The sequence below is a fragment of the Heliconius melpomene genome, chromosome 17 (genome assembly GCF_056956725.1).
Source record: "Heliconius melpomene rosina isolate 202511_hmr_F chromosome 17, ASM5695672v1, whole genome shotgun sequence".
NCBI classification, from domain to species: Eukaryota; Metazoa; Arthropoda; class Insecta; order Lepidoptera; family Nymphalidae; genus Heliconius; species Heliconius melpomene.
The window spans coordinates 11834329-11853675 of NC_140405.1; the positions used below are offsets into that span (position 1 = coordinate 11834329).

Genomic DNA, 19347 nt, shown 5'->3' on the forward strand with positions numbered 1-19347 from the left:
TCTCACATTATTATATATACTGTCACGTATATGTATTATCTCAACATATTAGTTATCTGTGCATTTTTATAGAATTTTCGTTAAATTAAAATTTGCTGATATTTTAATATATTCGTAGAGTATAAAAAATATAGTTATATAATTATAAATAATGCACAGATCGTGACTGTAATTATTATATTCTCCGAAAAACGTAATAGGTACATCCTTTTTTTATAAATTAACTCAATTTATCTGTATTTTTTTTATCTATTGTGTAAAATCATACAAAATATGTGGCCAACGTGTCGCAGAAGCTTAACCTTTGTCTGTGAACGCGATGGCAGTGAGTTCGATGCCCTCTTGTAGGAATAATTTATTTTCATTTCCCTGTTCTGAAGACAAAGTGCAACGTTGAGTTCCGAAATTCAAAACGCAATGTCTCGTGTTAGTGGAAAATGAAATGAAAATGAAATCCCCTCTGTCCTAAGTTCGGGAAACAGCAAAAAAATTGTTCCATCTTTTTCTAATTATAAAAATCAATGTATATAATTTCTTTTTCTTTTATTGTGTAATTAATTTTAAAAAACGTACATTTCAATCTATATCTAATTTTTAATCTGTATACATATAAATGAACTATTATATAATATTTTTTTAATCTGTTTTTAACACTGTCAAGGAACAAGTCATCTACTCTATGTTCTACATAAAGTTCAAGGCATGTATTTTATAATAAAAAAATGTAATGCGTATAAAAGAAATAAACAAATTTGTTTTTTTTTTATTTTAGATATTATTGTCTAAGACTGTTATGATATGGGTTTAATTTTTGATATTTTATCATTTACTTTGAAATTGATGGAAATTTGTTTATTTTTGACAATCTTCTGTATTTTTAATATGTTTTTTTCAGCTTATGATATTGTAGATATATTTAATTTCTTAATATTATTTGTTTTGGGGTTTTGGGTGTGTTTTATCAGTAATGTTGTAGTGTGTGCTGTCAGCTTCGCTTTAATTTAAGTCATATTATCAAACTAAAAACAAAACAGATATTGTTTAAAAAAAACGTTTTATTTGAATAATATGGCTGTATTCATTACTACGAGCTTTTTATGTGTTATTTATCATATAGGAACTCCATTTTCTCGGAATATCTTTTATGTATTTTTGTATATGTTGCTAGCACGGGCATCAGTAAATCTATTTTTGCTGTAGCTTAGCTTTACTATATGGATTAGAGCTATTTCATAATTAGTTTTTTTGGTTTAAAATACTTGGTTTGAAGGTAGCTTTATTATATATATCAATAAAAACAACTGCCTTACAGAAACTATTCGTTCTACCCTGAAATTTAAAGACATTTGTTCAATAAAAATGCTATTTCTTTTTCTAGGGCACTGTTTATGGAACTATAGTGTATTAGTTTCCGAAATTTGTAAGCTTTTTGCGTTTGCTCGTGATAAATAGAGAATGTATTTTGTTAAAGAAAAAAAAACTATAATAAAACACCAAATTTACTTTAACGCGATTAATTTCTTAAAACTTTAACGATGCGCGGTAAACGGAATGTCTTAAAACTACATTCCCTCCGCTTACACTGCTATATGCGTGAGGTTCATGCTATACATGAAGCTAAAAAGGTCTAAACAAAATACAATCTCATCAATGGGTGTAGGTTTCATACACATATTCTAAAGTTGTAACGAGCTTGATTCTCCACAGCGTATGGAGGCAGCAGCGGTAGCAGCACTCGTCCCGCCTCCGTAGCAGGCAGTGGTGGATCGCCTGCTTTAGATCAGAGACCGGCCTCGAGGTAAGTGGATAAATTATTATATTTTTTAATCCTTAGTTGGTCCTTCCAGCCAGTTTTAATATTTTTAATTATATGAAATTACTTACTATAAATGATAGATATTTATTAATGTCTACCGTCTTATCTTGTATATACAAAAAACGTCAAATATAAATATAACGATTTGCAATCTTTATATCCGAGATCTCTATGTCAGACTTTTTTTATTTGACCAATTTGTAAATTTATATCTCGTTGTCCATAGTTGGAAATCATATAAAACAAAGGGATAAAAATCAAGTAACCAAAGAATAAAATGATTTATAATTATTTTATTTATTTGTCTATACTTAAAGAAGAAAAAGACTGATGTAAAGGCAACACTTAGAACTCACTACTGCTAAGCCTAAGACTTTTATTGTAAAATATTTTTAAAAAACATATTATTCTCAATATTGTTTAAGTGTTCCACACTTAGGAAAGAAAAATCCCTCTACGGCCAAATTTTTATACGTTTTCTTAATAACTGTCTAATCTATTAAACAGGACAGTTTAAATATATTTATACTTTTTTAGAAAACGTATAAAGTTTTTAACGTTTGGGAATTTAAACCCTCTTGAACGGTTTCCGTTGCTTATTATTCTTAAAATTCCTAAAAATCATCATAAAAATGTTGGAAAATATGAAGTATATTTATTTTATTATCTGTACACAGATCGTCAGGGGAATCAGAGCTATCAGTGGGAGGAACGAAGGAGAAGAAAGACAAAAAGGGAGTTTTCGGAGGACTTTTCAGCAGAAAGAAGAGACCACAAAGCCACATGTAGAAGTCACCCCAAATTATATTAAAAATCATGTCTAATTTTATTACTGGCAACACACGTTTACCTCGATCGAACAATCTATGTTGCCAACTGTTTTTCTTATGAGTTATTTTTATTATAGAAAAGTTAATACGCATTCTTGTCTATTCGTGCCTTTTATGTAGATACTCGACCAAAATTGGTCTTAATTATGAAGTGCCTTTGCAATTTCTAATTATTTATATAATAATTAATTATTACTATTGCTTTGAATTTAGTGTTTTAAAGTAGTTTTAGTTATTTCTTTGTTTTTTTTCTTAGTCATCGTATAAGTCACAAATCGGCATAATATTTGGGACCAAAATGGAGATAATGTTTCTGAAAAAACATTCCTTAATAGTAAAGAACATTCCAAAATCTGCCATAAATAAAAAAGTATTGGAAATTGACAATAACATTTAATTTTAAGATCATTTTAATCTGTTAAGCATAATAGAAGTGTTAGATAAAAAAAGTTTGAATTGAAAAAAAACATACCGATTTTGACATTGAACGTTGTTTTTTTCAATACACGAGTACAACAGACCACTCCAAGAATAATATAAATATTTTCGTTGATTTTACACAGTTTATTCCACGTTATTTTGTTTCTGTGTCAAAATCGGAGTTATTTTTATCTGTGGACATATATTAAATCCTATTTAGCATAAAAAAAATTTCTACAATTACTAAGACAGATTAAAAGTTAAAAATATTAATTCCATTATTTTAATTTAAAAATATATACTATATTATCTGTCAATTAAAATAGCCGTTTAAATTTAAAGTAGAACAGAGAAAAGTGTGAAATTGTAATGAAAAATCCATTCTTATGTTACTGTTAAACTTAATTTGTATTAAATATATATTTTGCATAATCTTTGGTTGTTTTTTTTCTCACAAAATTCAACCTATTTGACGTTTTCTGACAACGGGGCACAAAACTAATTTGTTTCCCCGATTGGGGCTTGAACCCATAACCACCGAGTTACATTCAGACTGGCCCTTACTGTGTGGCCTCTCTCTTAGTAAGTGCATGGGCATGGTACAAATGGACGTTCAGAGAAGATTTAAAGTATTAGAAAATTGCTGCTATGATTTAATGATATTCAAAAATATTAGTGACTTTTCATCTGCCGTTTAAAAACTTTTACTTTCTTTTTAAATTTTAAATTTTTGCCACTATTCACAATCTTTATTTTCTTTATTACTTTTCTTTTATTACCTGTGGCAGCAACTTTACTAACAAGCATTTTCTTTTTAATTTCCCTTTTGCGCATAGATTTAACTTTCAAATGATTTTCTATATCAAAGTGATTAATTTCTTTCTTATCTGAATATATAATATTATCGCCATTCCATATTTTATATTTTATATAATATTTTAACATATCTTCCAACGGACGTTTAATAGATCGTTTATGAACGAATTTAACAGCTGTCAAAAGTTTTTGCGGAATTTTTGAAAGCGGACCGTTACTCTCAACTTGTTCTAACAGTTCTAAAGGTGCTTCGTCTCGTTCTGTTGTTTGTTCTTCTATTTTTGTTGTAGTTTCTAAAAATAATTTAAAATAATATATTTTTTATTATTTACATACATATGTATGCTTATGACACGAAGCCAGTTGAGGCACAGGGGCACAAGCTTGCGACTTTAATCGCGACAGGGTGTGGGTTCGATATACACCGTGAAGCTAAAAAAAATACATACAAAGTCGTTGCTACGCGATGTACGCCTACGTTTTTCAAATTCCGCTACGGATTGTTATACTAAATTTACTAATAGACAGAGTCAGTCAAGTGGACATTACACATCAAAGATTATAAATCCACACCTGCACATGTGATCATACGTAACTGTGCGTAAAGTACTGTTCCACTAAATTTTCTCTGCATACAATAAAATAAAAGATCTTATTACCTATATCCGTTTGGACATATTGCTTGGGATTGGGTTCGAAGCCGGTGACCTGCGCGAGGCGGTCCAGAAACCACGCGAGTTGCAACAGCATCTCGTTCTCATCTCCGTTGCTTTCCGTCTAAAACATTACATATCTTATACTTACATAGCTGAGTAGGAAAAGAGAACCTATTGTTAAGACACTTCCGTTTCCACTTTCCGCCAAATTATTAAAGGTATCACTTGGGAGTGGCGGAACTCAACGCCGCCCTTAACCATGTTAACAGAATGAGGAAATGAAAATATTAAATATTTTATTCACTCGAATGGGTCGGTCACAACCGTCGCTGAAATAACTAAGAGTTATATACGACACATGGAACATTCTAAGGAAGAGAAGTGACTATGACGTCAGATACAGTGGGTTACATAGAAACGGTTAACGTGATGTTATACAGCTTTCCTAATTATCCATCGCAAAAGAAAATTTTGAATTCCAAGGAATAGTTCCTGAGATTATCGCGTTCATCGAAACAAACCATTCAGCTTAATAACATTAGTTAGAGCTTACCTTATTGCTGTTGTACGCCTTGTCTCTCAACTTATTGGTAGTAATAAGCGCAAGGTCGGAGAGTTTCTGTACGTATTCTCTATTTTTTGTTGCAGTTTCACATGGTTCTGATTCTTCTGAAGTTGAAGATTGTTTTTCTGACTGTAATATAATTTTTTGAGATATAATATTTTATGAAAATTTTGTGTTATATTAAGTAACGATTGAATAACATTAGTGATATTATGTATACATATCGTATATTATTTTTAAGTTCCTATATACTTAAATGTTTCTTACCTTCACTCTCCTTCCCGCATAACAGGATAGACAAAAACGATAACACATGATAATACATTCCATTCTCTATTTTCCTACCAATTTTCGAGCCTCAATGCCACGCTTGGTCTTGTGTTAATAAGGCAAAGCCAGGGCGAGAGCGAAATCGAAGAAATAAAAGTAATTCATTCCCCCGAGTGGAAATCGAACCTATAAACGTCGCGTTTACAGTCAGATGTGTCGCTGCGCTATAGTGGAATTAGTTAATTGTATTTCCATAAATTTAAAAAGAAGAAGAGATTTAAACAACTAACCTCATTTCCATTTTCCTTGATGCAGTTGGCCAAAGTATCGCGGTAGTCCATCAGCGCTCTGCTCAGACCCTCGAGGTAGGAGCTGCCGTTGCTCAGGACCCTTGTGATGTTCACCTACGAAAATTGTGATCTACCTATAACTAATCGTCATCCGCAACTTTTTTTGCGTGGCCGGACGTCAAATATAAAATCTCGTTTTTTCTCGTTTCCATAGGAATTATAGGAAATCCCCTCTCAGTGCTCTCCTGCAATTCCCAACCTACATATCGAACCTCAACTTTCTAAGACCAGTCGTTTTGTCTGTTGTTGTTGTCTGTGTCTGTTGTGTATCTATCACTCAATATAAGAGATTTATATATGCAGAACAGTAGAAACAGTGTACCTACTGTGTACCTATATGCTTCCACAACGATCAGTACTACGCTGTGTCTGTGCATTCTAAGCCTTTTTATTTTATCTTTAGCAAAATTATTTAGCTTAATGTCTTAAAAACGAAGAATAGTGTTTTGACACTATGTTCTGCTCGACTACCAGCCAGTTTCAGTCAACTGTAAAAAAAGGGTCAATTGTGTATATTGAATATTAGATAAAAGAAAGTCTTCTATATAGGTACAGATCGGTCCTGGCGTGTAGTCAATCATATATTTTTTAGCTTCTCGCGTATCCCATACATAGCAGGGTAGGGAAAGCGAACCTGGGAACCTTATGTTAAGACAATTCATCCCCACTGAGACTTAGAAAGAACGTTTTTTTTAATTAATTATTTTATACAAGCATAACTATTTAAAATATCACATAAACTGTGATTCATAGTTGTTATTAAGACTAACTGAGAATGGAACTATTGATTTCTACGTTAACAAACAAACTCTATTCACTCTTTCTTTACCTTCTTCTCCTTAAACGTTTGATAGCCAAAACTCTCCGCATAGTTATAAAACACTTCATTCTCTTGTCTTGTCTCTTCATTGTCCTCAAATTTCTGAATTTCAGTGAGATCTACCGTCCATGACGTCACTTCCGTTATAAACACGACACATAATAACAATATAATAACCATTATCCTTAAAAAACCTGACTTCTTCCAAAACGTAAATATTAAATTTTTGATTTAAAAATATAATTTATTTTTTCATATACAAGTTATATAACAATAGGTCTTGAGTATACATTTGTTACAAATATAGTGCGTATAAAAGAGAAAACATGCAGATGCGCGTGCGCAGGAAACCGACGTCCCGTTCTGAAGGTTTATTACTAAATATCCTTTAATTGTTCTGTCTTATGATAATATGTATATTTATACTAATATTATAATGTTGAAAAATTCTGTGAGGTTCGACGCGCTAATCTCACTAGGAACTAGTGGTCAGAACTGAAAAAAAAAATAATATGTTGAGGCCATCATGGCGCAGTGGACGTCTGACTGTAAACACGACAGTTGTGTCTTCGATATCCGCTCGGGGAACGATAATAATTAACTCAATTTCATTTCCTTCCTTTTGTAATCGAACTATCACGACCAAATACTAACACTCTGGAATCTACATTATATCTATTATTTTAGGACGTACGGGCTATTATGACTTGAATGGTTTTGCTTTAGATAATACTCACTGTACCTGCGGTCAGAGTTGCCTCCCACATTTAGAATGTGACATGTATCATACACAACAAGTAGCTATTTCCATTTGTCCACGGGGTCAGGCCGAAGATAAAAACTGGTATATTATAGAGAAATAATATATCTAGTGAAGCTACTGTGCTATTAGATATAATTCGATAGGTTTTTGGTCAAAACCAAGTTTTATTTGGGATAAACGTAAATCAACTTTAAATACTTACTCTACTTCCATCTGTATAAATTACATACCTATTTCACATGCCCTACTAAAGTAATTTTGATGAAATTTTAACTTTAAGCTTTAATTTTTAAGTTGAAATATATATATATTTTAGCGTCATGCTGTATTTCCCTCATTTTCCGCCAAATTCAAACTTCTAAGTCAACTTATAGCCAACAAATATAAATTAAAATAAATATTTCATTTCCTCGAGTGGGGATCGAACCCACCAGACGATTTTACAGCACACTTTGTGCTCTTGCGCCACGAAATATAATTATTGGCCTCTTCGAAATATAATTATTGTCTGTCTATTGTTCGTGATTCAACCAAAATATACTTGACGGATATAAATGAAACTTCTTTCGTAAAACATATGAGCTCGTAGCTATTAGTCCTCGGCTACATAAGTATACACTATAATTTATTTTAAGGTCTGAATACTTGATATGAAACCATAGCGGCCCGCCTCATCACCTATAAGACATATGAAGTTGGTCAACATGATGACATAAAAAAATGACGGTCTAATATGGAACCCCAGCCACCCAGCTAAACTTTATGAGACATCTCATTGAACTGCCTTAAAATAAATTGTTCTGTGTAATAAATACTTTCTGTTGACATTTTATTTACTAACATAATTATTTTTTGGAATTATTTTATTCACAACTTCTATACTATTATTATAAAGCTAGTTGACACGGTAATGTCAGAAAGTATTGATACAAATTAAATAATTCGTTTTGTGTTAGACAGGCATCTGTCTACGATATAACCAATTGGAGTGGGTAAACTATAAAAAAATTTTGCAAAACTGGAGAGCTTGAGATTGAGCGTTCGTGAGTCCGCCGCGTAAAGCTACGCAAAAATTACATGTGACAAAGTTGCTCCTTAAATAGGTATTCTATATAGTTACAAGTCCATGACAGCAAATATTGGTACATTCCCTCTGCCATTCCTTCTTATGTGCAAGATACCGTGTGAAAGCTAAAAAAAAATTATAAGAATATGTTAAATGCTCAATCGCAAAGTCCAGGGTTGCATTTATTTTATTTAGTATACATTGAAGATAGTACAACGAAAATAATTCATAAATATGAATATTATTTAAATTCCACACATTCCACAGACTTCAATCGAACATAATATGTTTTTGAGTATCATAAACTTAATTTCATATTTTTATTAATATAAATGAAACAAATCACCATTCCATGTAATGCCAGATTTGTATAAATAAACAAAAACAAATAGCGTTAATACTTTTATTAATTTTCATAACTTAAAGAACTTAAGCTAAGTTTGTGAATGCGAGAATACTAGCAAGTTACGCGAGTTACGTGAAATGGAACCATAATTTATTACCAATATTAATATTATAATATAATAAAAATAATGTAAAAGCTTTATAATCGATATTTAATAATGAACATTAAAGAATATGATATATTAATATCAATATTACATTAAACAAAAATGTATGAATGTTTTTACTAGTGCAGGAGTATGGAGGAAAAGTTTTTATACTCTACTAGCGTTTTACCTCTGACTTGGCTTGCGTGGTCATATGGAAATTACAAAGTTATGTAAGACAGCCTATTTTAGCCTTGCTCGATAAATGAACTATAACCTCACAAAAAGTTTATTTCAAGTGGAACCACCAATTCCTGAGATTAGTGCATTCAACCAAACAATCTCTTGAGCTTTAGTATAAATATAATCACTTTTAAGCTATCATAAGCTATTCACACAATAAAAGAAAATAAGGACCACTGTTCATTTCCTTTGTGCCTGTCTGTAAATTTGTCAAGTGCATTTGAGATGTCGTGGAGGTATCAAATGTCCAGATCTACGGGGATAATTACCCATTGACCTACAATCATGAAATTGTTACTGAACGCTCGGTGAGCGAGACTGACTCGCATTTGTCTTGTATTTTTATTCCTAAATATTTTTTCTTAAGTATACTCAAAATTAGCCAACTTTTTCTCCGCATTAAATAGCACAACTAAAACAAATTAAGGCTTCCATCTATATAAAGTACCGTCAACGTGTCATGGCTCTTCCTAAGCGCAAGTGACCAATGTAAAGTAAAAGATCAGAAAAATCAAAATTTCAGAGTGGCCACGACTTCAAGACCGTACTGTATATGTATTTATTTATATGTATGTCTATCCCATTCGCGGTCGTCCCATACCGCGTCCGGGCGCAGGCATGTCACCTCCACCGCTCTTTGCATTCTTTATTGTTTCATCGATTGAGAGGATCTGTGGAAGTGGAGAAAATTAAAATATACTATATAAAAACATTCATGCATTTTAAGTAAAATCACGATTGTATTAATTAAAAATATGAATTATACGGATTTTTTATTAAGTTTTCTGCAATGTTATCGAATAGAGAAAGAGTAAAAACTTTTGAAAGCCATTCAAAAGTTTTTACTTTTTATAATCATAAGTCAGTACCTGCGCAGCAGCTTCACTCGCAGCAATAATAGCGTTGATCTTGACCACCGCAGGTTCCCACACGCAGGCCGCAAAGTTGTCAGCAATGTCCTCTTTCTGGATATCAACGCCGTACCATATATCACCTTGAGACATAAAATAAATAAATAAGATAATAAATTAATATTTTCACATAAAGCAGTGTAGGTAGAGGAAATGTAGAGTTAAGACATTTCATTCCTTATACACTGACCAATTTTCGAGACTTATCACCGTGCTTAATCTTCTTAACAAGGCGAAGAAATGAAAATATTAAGTAATTCATTTACACACGATGGTTGTGGGTTCAAATACCAATTCCTGTTTCTCTTTTCATTTTATCACATCACAATATACAGTGTTAGGTTACGCTATTCAAGTAAATTTTCTCTGTCCACCTTTATGGCACTCCTATGATTAACACTATATAATTCTATAATATACAAAATCACTTTTTCTTTTCAGCAAAATTTCTTTTGTTTTAATTATATTAGGCTTTTATAGAATAGTTAATATAATGGTTTCATTAAAAGTAGTGATGATAAAAACACTGTATGTACAATACGCGGCCACCGCAAATAACCAAAAATTCCCCTCACCTTGATGATGTTTCTGTCGTAACTTGTTCAGCAGGTTGGTGGCGTCGAAGCCCGCGTTGTCGCAGAGCTGCCGCGGGATGGCCTCGTAGGCGCGTGCCACTGCGCCTATTAGAAGCTGTTCCTTGCCCGCTATAGATTTGGAGTGGTCGCGAAGGTACTTGCACACCTCCATGTCTATTGCGCCGCCGCCTGTTTAGAGTTATAATATAAAAAAAATATTAGAATAGTGTTATTAGAATATTAAAAATTTTATGAGTACATTAAAATAAGATACAAAAATTTGGTGTTAATAATAATTTAGATTTTTTTTATTCTAAAGGTAGTATATAAGAAGGAATTGAACCCACAGTTTAATTTCCACTCAGGTGAATGATTATATTTAAAATTTTCCTCAAAACTTAGGTAAACAAAAAAACTCAACACTAAGCTCCCTCTGCCTACATGCATATGAATAAAACAAGAAAAATCTCCTACTAAACGCCCCAAAATTTGGAAATGAACCTGCAACTACAGCATCATTCTTGATTGTACGTCTCACAATCATGATTGCATCGTGGAGTGACCTCTCTGTCTCCTCAAGGAACTGCTCGGCACCTCCACGAAGGATAAGAGTGCAGGTCTTAGCTGCCGGACACCCTGGAAAGACAAAATATTTAGAAATATTATATTGAAGGTACTTATTAAAAAATTGATCAATTTTAAACAAAACATTTTAATTTCGTTAAAACTTAAAATACTTTTTTTTTAGTACAATTCGGACCTTCTACGTTCTTCCCTTATATAATAAAACCGCCTCATGACAACTTTGATCCACATGGTAACATTCAGTAATTGGATCCGTTATTTATAATCATAGGCTATACAGAAAAAACCTATAAAATAAAAAACAAAACAAAAATGCACCTTTTATAAACCAACAAGAACTAACTAATTACACTTAATATATCTTACAAGGTTACGTTACGTTTGTGTCAGTGGTTTTTAACTATTAATTATAATAATAACAATCTTTAATCATATTACTAACTATGTATCAAATACAAGTACTATAACAAAAATTCTAATTGTAACTCTAAAAGTTTTAACCGTATCAATACATACAAATTAAAATAAATCTCACCATGAGGAGCATTTTCTTTATCATAACCTAATAAAATTAAATATTTTAAATATATATATTTTTTTTATTTAAAATAAAATAAAACAATTAACATCTCTAAATCATCTGACTGCATACTTAATCATTGTAAAGTTGATTCCCACTTGATAAAAAACTTATTTACATTTTTCCAAATACACCAAGGCCAGTTAAAGTAATACACGGCGTTGTGTTACGTTTGTTCTAAATTTATTCAACGGATAATGTATATATAAACCGTCTTGGCCTAGTAGGGCATCATTTTACTGTTAACACAATTATTGTGAAGTCCATTCCCATTCGAGGTAATTCTTATATTTATTTCCCCACTTTGGTCTATTAGTGTTTTCAATAAAGCACAGTGTTAAGTTCGTCACGGAACTTGCAATGTCAAAATATCACCACTAGACTTAATATCAATACCATAAATTGAATAAAAAAGAAACAATATTACAAGAAATCACAAAAAACAAACACCAACCAGTAAATATATTATATCTCTCCCCGCCGACCTGTCTCTCGATAAACTCTGCGCAGTGCCCCAGCGCATCAGCGCTCAAATCCCGCACGGAGCTCAACACCGCGCCCCCGCAGGCGCGCTGGGTGCGCCTCAGGTCCTCCTCTATTACGCGGCCAGCGCAGAACATGTCACTAGTATAAAAAAGAGCTTATTTAGATATATCAGATAAGGCTTGACAGACTCACATACAAACAGATGTTATCCTATAAGGGTTCCTTTTTTCGAGGTACGAAACCCTAAAAAACCTAAAACAACACTAACCGATCAGCAAAATACTGTGTAGCAACGTCTCCTATGGGCAGCTTGCTCAGCACCACGTTGGCACCGCTGGCGTGCAAGATAGCCAACTTTTCATATAATATTTGCCATTCAGCGTCTACTACCTTTTGGTATTCCTTTACATTGTCCACTCTTACCTAAAATGAAAAAGGAAATTATTAAAATTTGGAATGGATTTGAATGTGTGAGTGTAGGTAAAAGATCCACGTAAAGAATTGGTTGAAAATTTATTATATTGTGGGTACCTATGTATGTATAATTTAATGTAGGTAGAGGTAAACCACTTTATTGTCAAAATACTATCTTCTCCACTTTTGAATACGAGAGGTATCTAAGTGGCAGAATTCAACACCGCACTTTTTTTCACCAGATCGAGGAATGATAACATTTCATTCTCCCAAGTGGGAATCGAACCCACAACTTTCGCGTTTCTAGTTTTAGATGTTATTCTGCTGTGCCACAAAAAATTCTATACATTTTACGTAAATATATATCTTTTATGGTAGAAATCGAAGCTACTACCTCTCCTATATTATATTAGCCTCATAACATCAGTGATCCACATGGTACATTCAGTAATTGGATCCGTTATTTATAATCATAGGCTAATTTTTTATTATTATTTTACACACATTTTACACATCACATTGCATATTGGGCGGCGTAAGTTAACAACGCGTTTCGTCTATACGAAACAAACAACAATGAATAGAAAACAATAACGAAACTACTATTAAATTACAAGATAATTTTAAATATTTTTTTACAGTAATGGTTTCAAATACTTTTAAAAATTGCTTCTACAGTCTTGCCACTTAACAAATAATGTTCCGTTAAGAAATTTATAAAAAATTTCACGTGGCTGGATTTGAACCCACACTTTTGGAAACCATTCAAGCATTCTGACCATTAAGCCCCAGTTATGTTCACATCAAATACGTCTAGATTGTGTATTGTGTGGAATCACACTCTATATAATCAACAATTCTACAGAATTATTTACTTTTTATCTACAGTGATTAATTTTTATATGTTTCACGCTGTATCCCGCATATAGCATGGTAGGCAGCGGGAACTGAGTATTAAGACGCTAAATTCACTACTTTCCACCTAATTATTCATATTTATAGTATACATACATACATACATATGTGTATACATACATACATACATATGTAGTATTAGGCGGCTAGTAGACAGAGTAGACAGACAGTAGTGTTTAAACACTCCATTCCCATTAACCCACTTCCGTTTTTCGCTTTCCAGCAAATTCTCTAGGTATTTTGTGTTAAGTTGACGGTACTGAACGCCGCGCTTTAAATCATCACCAGTGCGACGAAAGGAAAATAATAAATATTTGACTCCCCGAGTGGGAATTGTACCCTTAGTACTAACTACAAATCGGACCTACAACCACCACATTTATAATATAATTAATAATAGATATATATTCACCTCAGCATTATCCCTTTCGGCTTTCAACTCCAACTCAATATTCAATAGTGCAATTTTACAATTAGTGTAACTTTTAGGCTGCATTTCGAAACCGGCATAGGAAAATGTCTTCTTGAAAGCAACCCCAGCAACGAGGAAGGAATCTTCTAGAGCACCGCCTGTCACTTTCTTGATACCTACAGGTATAGAGACATGAATAATTAAATAATAAATAGATTAATAAATTAACATTTATTTCATTACTTTTGTTTTGTTAATCTGTTGCCTCATTTCTACTATCAATGGGTCCACATAGTAATTTCGGTAATTGGATCCGTTGTTTTTAATCATAGGCTTACATAAAAAAAACAAAGTTAGTATAATACATATATGATATTAAGAAAAAACATGCAGTGCATATTCTATAACCAATATTTAATATTATAAGCTGAACAAATTGTTTTCTTGAACTCAGTAACCTCAGGAATTGTGTTTGATAGTCCAGTTATTGATAAACGGTAACCTTTTCATAGGGACGAAGTTATAAGCTCTTTTTATTCTCCTTCAAAAAAATCGAAACTAGAAATCCGCGCTGTGTCCTGCGTATAGCAGGGTAGCCAAAGGTTACCTAACGTTAAGGGACCTAGGGTCCCGTTTTTTTTAAAATACTTACCAATCATATCCAACGGCAGCAAAGGTGCGTCCAACGACAATACAGCATCAACAACCATTTTGGAGAAATGATCTTTCTGCCTGTGAATTAGTTTCGATGACATTGCGGTTGCCGCGCATTTTGTTAGCAGCTCTCTGTGAAAACATGATTTATTTAGTTATTTTTTAAAGTTTATATTGTAAAATGGCCAAGGTGATGGTGTGTACAGCCTGTTTTATTTATTGTCTACATTACTTTCAGTAATAGGATCCGTTTGTTTTAATCATAGGCTTAATTCATAATGATAATAATTAAAAAAACAAAATATTAAACATATATATAATATAATATACATATATATATATATATATATATATATATATGTTTAATATTTTGTTTTTTTAATTATTATTTAGTTTTATATTATTTAGTTTGATTATTGATATTTTTAATTATTGAGTGGCACAGGGACACAAGTGTGTGACTGACTAAACGCGACGACTTCCCCCATGAGTGGAAATTGAACCCACAAGTTCAATTTCCACTCATAGGCGAGATATTACCATTTCAGTTGCTAGCTTAATAGTGGTGGATTCTATTCCCATTCGGGGAAATGAATTATTTAATATTTTCTTACATGGCAAAGCGGCCCTTTCGTAGAGCTATTGCGTGTCTAGTGCCTCGATAATTCTCGAAAACCAAAAAATAAAAATAGATTTTCTCTCACCTTTGTTCCACAGGTGATCGATTCTCAATTTTAACCGATAACTCTTTAACTTTGTCCACTGCTAGTTTACTTGCCGTTCTTACTGCCTTCACTATTATACGAGGATGAACACCTAGAAAAACGATGGTATGATAATAGCCAGTTCAAATCTGAGGGTGAGTGGATGGTTGATGATGATGACCTCATGTCCACTATCTTTTGAACATCATTGCCAGTTCAGGAATTGGATCCGTTTGTTTTAATCATTGGTCAATTTCGTAAGTTAAATTAAATGTATAGTTGTCTATTTGATAAATTTAGAGATTTTTTAGGAAAAATATTTTTTTACAATGTATAAGAATTTTAACATAGAACACGCACCCACACCTTTTGTTTTCTTATGAGCTTAAGAATTAGCTTTTGTCTTGCTATATTCTCTAATTTTTGTCTTTTTCAAAATACTTTTCTATCATTAATGTGAATTATTTTTAAGTCTTTCACTTTAAAACTTAAAAAAACTATGATTTAAGTTTTGTTAAGCAAAAGCTACATTGCAATCAGCCACAGTTACAGATATTTTATAAAAAAATAAAAAAGAAATATGACATTACATCCAAAATCATAAAAAAATATATATAATAAAAAATATATATTCCACTTTTATGTTTTAACTACAAAACACAACATGAGTAAAAAATAAATATAACAAACTTAAATTATATTACAAAATTGTACAAAATAATTTAATGGTATTTTAATTTTTTTAGTAAAATAAGTGATAACAAGAAATATCAAAGACACTTAAAAAGTCATAACACTATTATTACCACAGATAATAAAAATATTAAAGAAAAACCACTTGCCTTCCTCAACAAAAGGCTTCAATCTCTTCAAGAGTTCACCAGCAAGTATCACTACAGATGTGGTACCATCACCAACCTGCATTTTAGTCTTTATATTAGTACAGTTCATTTTTTTCATAATTTTTAGGTACTTTTTTTAATTATCATAATAACAATGTCCACAATGGCATTCAGAAATTGGATCCGTGTTTATAATCATTTATATTAGAAGACAGCATAATTTATAATTTTTTGAATATACACAAAAAATAAGATTGTACTTTTAATAGTTTTAGTCAAGTTATAATAATATCAGTAATATCTGAGCATTACCTCAGCATCCTGTGATTTGGCAATGTCAACCAATGTCTTTGCAGCCGGATGGACAATATCTAACAACTGTAAAAAGGAAAGGACAAAAAATACATATTAATTGTTTTTCAGCTTCACATGGCAGCCTGCATATAGCAGGAGGTACAGAGAGAACCATAGTTACAAGATTATTATTATTACTTTATTTGTACACCACAATAGAATCAAACATACTTTGTTGCACATTAGGCAATGGAACTTTGTCTTTCGTATCTTCCAGAAATGAAAATAATACATCTTCCCACGAGTAAGACACTATCACAATGTGACACATTATAAGGCACTGTGACATATATTTTTTACATAAAAATATTAAATTTTAAAAATAATAATAATATAATGTTGCGCCAATTTAATCAATGATGATTGTAATAAATAGAAATATAAAGCAAGCTGTTCAACTCCCATAACAACTAACATTATTATTTTACCACTTACTTTCATAATAGTAGCCCCATCATTAGAAATGACGGCTTTCCCATTGTGATCCACAATAAGCTTGTCCATCCCCCGCGGACCAAGTGTTGTGCGGACCTTAACACAACACACAAGTTAATTATTAGTAATTTACTAGTAAAACACTAGTACTTGTGTAAGGAGGCCTTGCTCTTCCATAAAACTTAATATTTTTGTGGAAATAAATACCTATATGATATCAGCTAAAACCACAACAATTAAATACAGCAGCTTTTGCAGTATATTATATATAAGTTTAAACAAAACCTAATCTTAAATCCCAATAAAAAGACAGACAAGCGGATTTGTTTGAGGGTGTACATACAATGTGAGTGGGTAGGTGTGTATGTGGGTATACATGTGAGAATGTATGAGTGTGAGTGTGTATTAATGTATTACCATTCATTAAGGCATCCGTAGGATTCTGATTCAATGATAATAACCAGGTTGTTTATATTTTCCTATTGTTACATTAGTAAGTAATAAAAGTAAACAAAGGGGAAAGAAAACAAAAAAGGACCGAAAATAATCGCCTTTCGGACATGACAGTTCTTAGCCAACCTGTAGCCGTACTGTATAAATAATTCTTCAATCAATAAGATCTTTACCAGGAACCCCGCATAATTTAAAGAGGTTCCACTGTTCACTCCTAATAAACTATTGGGCTTGTTTATTTTCTTTTTAGTTTTATTACAAGGGGGGTTTATGTTTTTTTTTTAATATTTTTTTATTTCAATCAGTCTTGCACCAAATGCATTACCAACTATTTTTCTTGATGTAAAGCACCCACTACACTACTTGTGAAATTAAATTGGGTAAGGCAGGTAATGTAAACGGACACTTAAATTCACCTTGTGTAACTTTGGCACCCAAGTCAAAGGATTTTGTGACACATATTTTACACTGCACTCAACTTTGGTGAGTACTTTGCCAAGGAACTACACTAGTAGTGTAGTTGCATTTTATTTTATATGATTCATTATAAATATATATATTAAATAATACTCACAGCATCTACCACAAGTTGACAGGCATTGATATTGGACACTAGCTGAGGCTTGCCCTGTGACTGGTCTGTACCCTCTTTTAGCACTAGGATTTGAGGTTGCTGCAAAATAAAAAATTATATATTACTAAATTTAACTTGAATTATGGTTTAAAATGTGTATTTTTATTTGTTAAAATACAATATGAAGTGAAACAATCATGGCAAAAAATGAGGGGATTGATTCCCTTCTACGTGCATAGAATATATTCAATTCTTCACTCTAGTGTAACAAAACAATACGCGGTGTTGAGTCCGGCCATTCAACACTATATTCAAAGTATTGATTAATTTGGCAAAAAGTAGGAGACGGAATACACTAGGATGTTTACTACTGACTACTGGCTGGCCCCTGCGTTTTACAGGATACAGCCAATGAAAATTATTATTTTTTACCTTTATGGTAAAAAAAATAAAGCTGGTATATGTCACAGATTTAACAAAATTGTGTTTACTTGACGTTAACACCTGATTTTCAAATACCAAAATATGAGTTAAATTTAAGTAATAAAACAATAAATTGATATTTATTAAGCGTACTATAGTGTAAATAATGCACTGAATGTAATTTATATCATAAAAATGCTATATAAGAATAAAAATCAAACCTTTCACGGATGGATTACTCATCGTATTTAAATAAGACTTTCACGTTAATATGTAAAATAAACTTATGAAATGAATATCTAAATAAGTCTTTTCTTATGTATTTTACCTAAAACTAATATAAAATGTAAATAAATACTGAAACTTTTCGAGATTTAACCTATATTTACACACAAAATTTCACTAAAAAGTACACTTGTAAATACTAAAATATATCTTCAGTCATATTCTTCACCATATGCGCTATTAATTAAAAGCACTTAAACAATAAATTATACTTAGATTGTTTGTGAAATATAGAATTAAATTACCATCTTGAATATCTTCTTATTTCTAGTATTTTGAAACCAAAACAAAAGAACAAACTAAATAAGATAAGAAAATCAAATGACTGTTCAAATTTGTCTATGGTCGGAAAGCTAATGGATTACCATTAAGCTTTCCGATTAAACGATTATTTATCAATTAAACTAACGTATAAAAAATGTAATAATAGTATAAATTTGGACATTATATTTTATAAGTAACAGTTTGTATTTTGTAATGGACGGAACGGACTCCTTTTTGAAAATAGGTTTACATTTCAACGAAAAAAGACTTTTCTATTTTGTAATTACTTGGCCCTGCTCCTTAAACTGAGCGAGTACATTTCAATTTTTCCTTTTTCCGCTTGCTTAGTCCTTTCCACCCGATTGATTGGTGGGA

At 31.8% G+C, this 19347-nt stretch overlaps 3 protein-coding genes across 11 annotated transcripts in view; 1 reads left to right on the forward strand and 2 right to left on the reverse strand.

Moving 5' to 3' along the window:
• The window catches only part of kst (spectrin beta chain, non-erythrocytic 5 kst), a 77109-nt gene extending 73609 nt beyond the window's left edge, over positions 1–3500 (forward strand). For 5 of the 8 annotated variants that reach the window (XM_085200798.1, XM_085200792.1, XM_085200795.1 and 2 more), the window contains exons 82-84: positions 662–700; positions 1708–1798; positions 2494–3500. In XM_085200798.1, coding sequence (XP_085056924.1) covers positions 662–700; positions 1708–1798; positions 2494–2605 — 242 coding nt within the window. In that variant the 3' untranslated portion in view covers positions 2606–3500. The remainder of the gene's footprint in view (positions 1–661; positions 701–1707; positions 1799–2493) is intronic. The other 3 variants (XM_085200797.1, XM_085200799.1, XM_085200800.1) reach the window with 1 other exon arrangement.
• On the reverse strand, positions 3155–6859 carry LOC146530293 (uncharacterized). The gene is made up of 5 exons (XM_085200803.1): positions 6553–6859; positions 5664–5777; positions 5092–5232; positions 4542–4659; positions 3155–4175 (listed from the first exon to the last, which is right to left on the reverse strand). The coding sequence occupies exons 1-5, from the start codon at positions 6721–6723 to the stop codon at positions 3739–3741; spliced, it is 981 nt and encodes a 326-aa protein (XP_085056929.1). The 5' UTR covers positions 6724–6859; the 3' UTR covers positions 3155–3738.
• A 1902-nt stretch (positions 6860–8761) lies between these two features.
• CCT7 (chaperonin containing TCP1 subunit 7) lies at positions 8762–19079 on the reverse strand. 2 transcript variants are annotated; one of them, XM_085200801.1, is made up of 14 exons: positions 18954–19079; positions 18001–18099; positions 16974–17069; positions 16497–16562; positions 16185–16260; positions 15343–15454; positions 14637–14770; positions 13985–14160; positions 12512–12666; positions 12212–12381; positions 11094–11228; positions 10593–10781; positions 9976–10100; positions 8762–9777 (listed from the first exon to the last, which is right to left on the reverse strand). In XM_085200801.1, the coding sequence occupies exons 1-14, from the start codon at positions 18954–18956 to the stop codon at positions 9682–9684; spliced, it is 1632 nt and encodes a 543-aa protein (XP_085056927.1). In that variant the 5' UTR covers positions 18957–19079; the 3' UTR covers positions 8762–9681. The 2 variants fall into 2 exon arrangements, with proteins under 2 accessions (XP_085056927.1, XP_085056928.1); XM_085200802.1 differs by having other exon boundaries at positions 18645–19002.
• Positions 19080–19347: the final 268 nt, after the last annotated feature.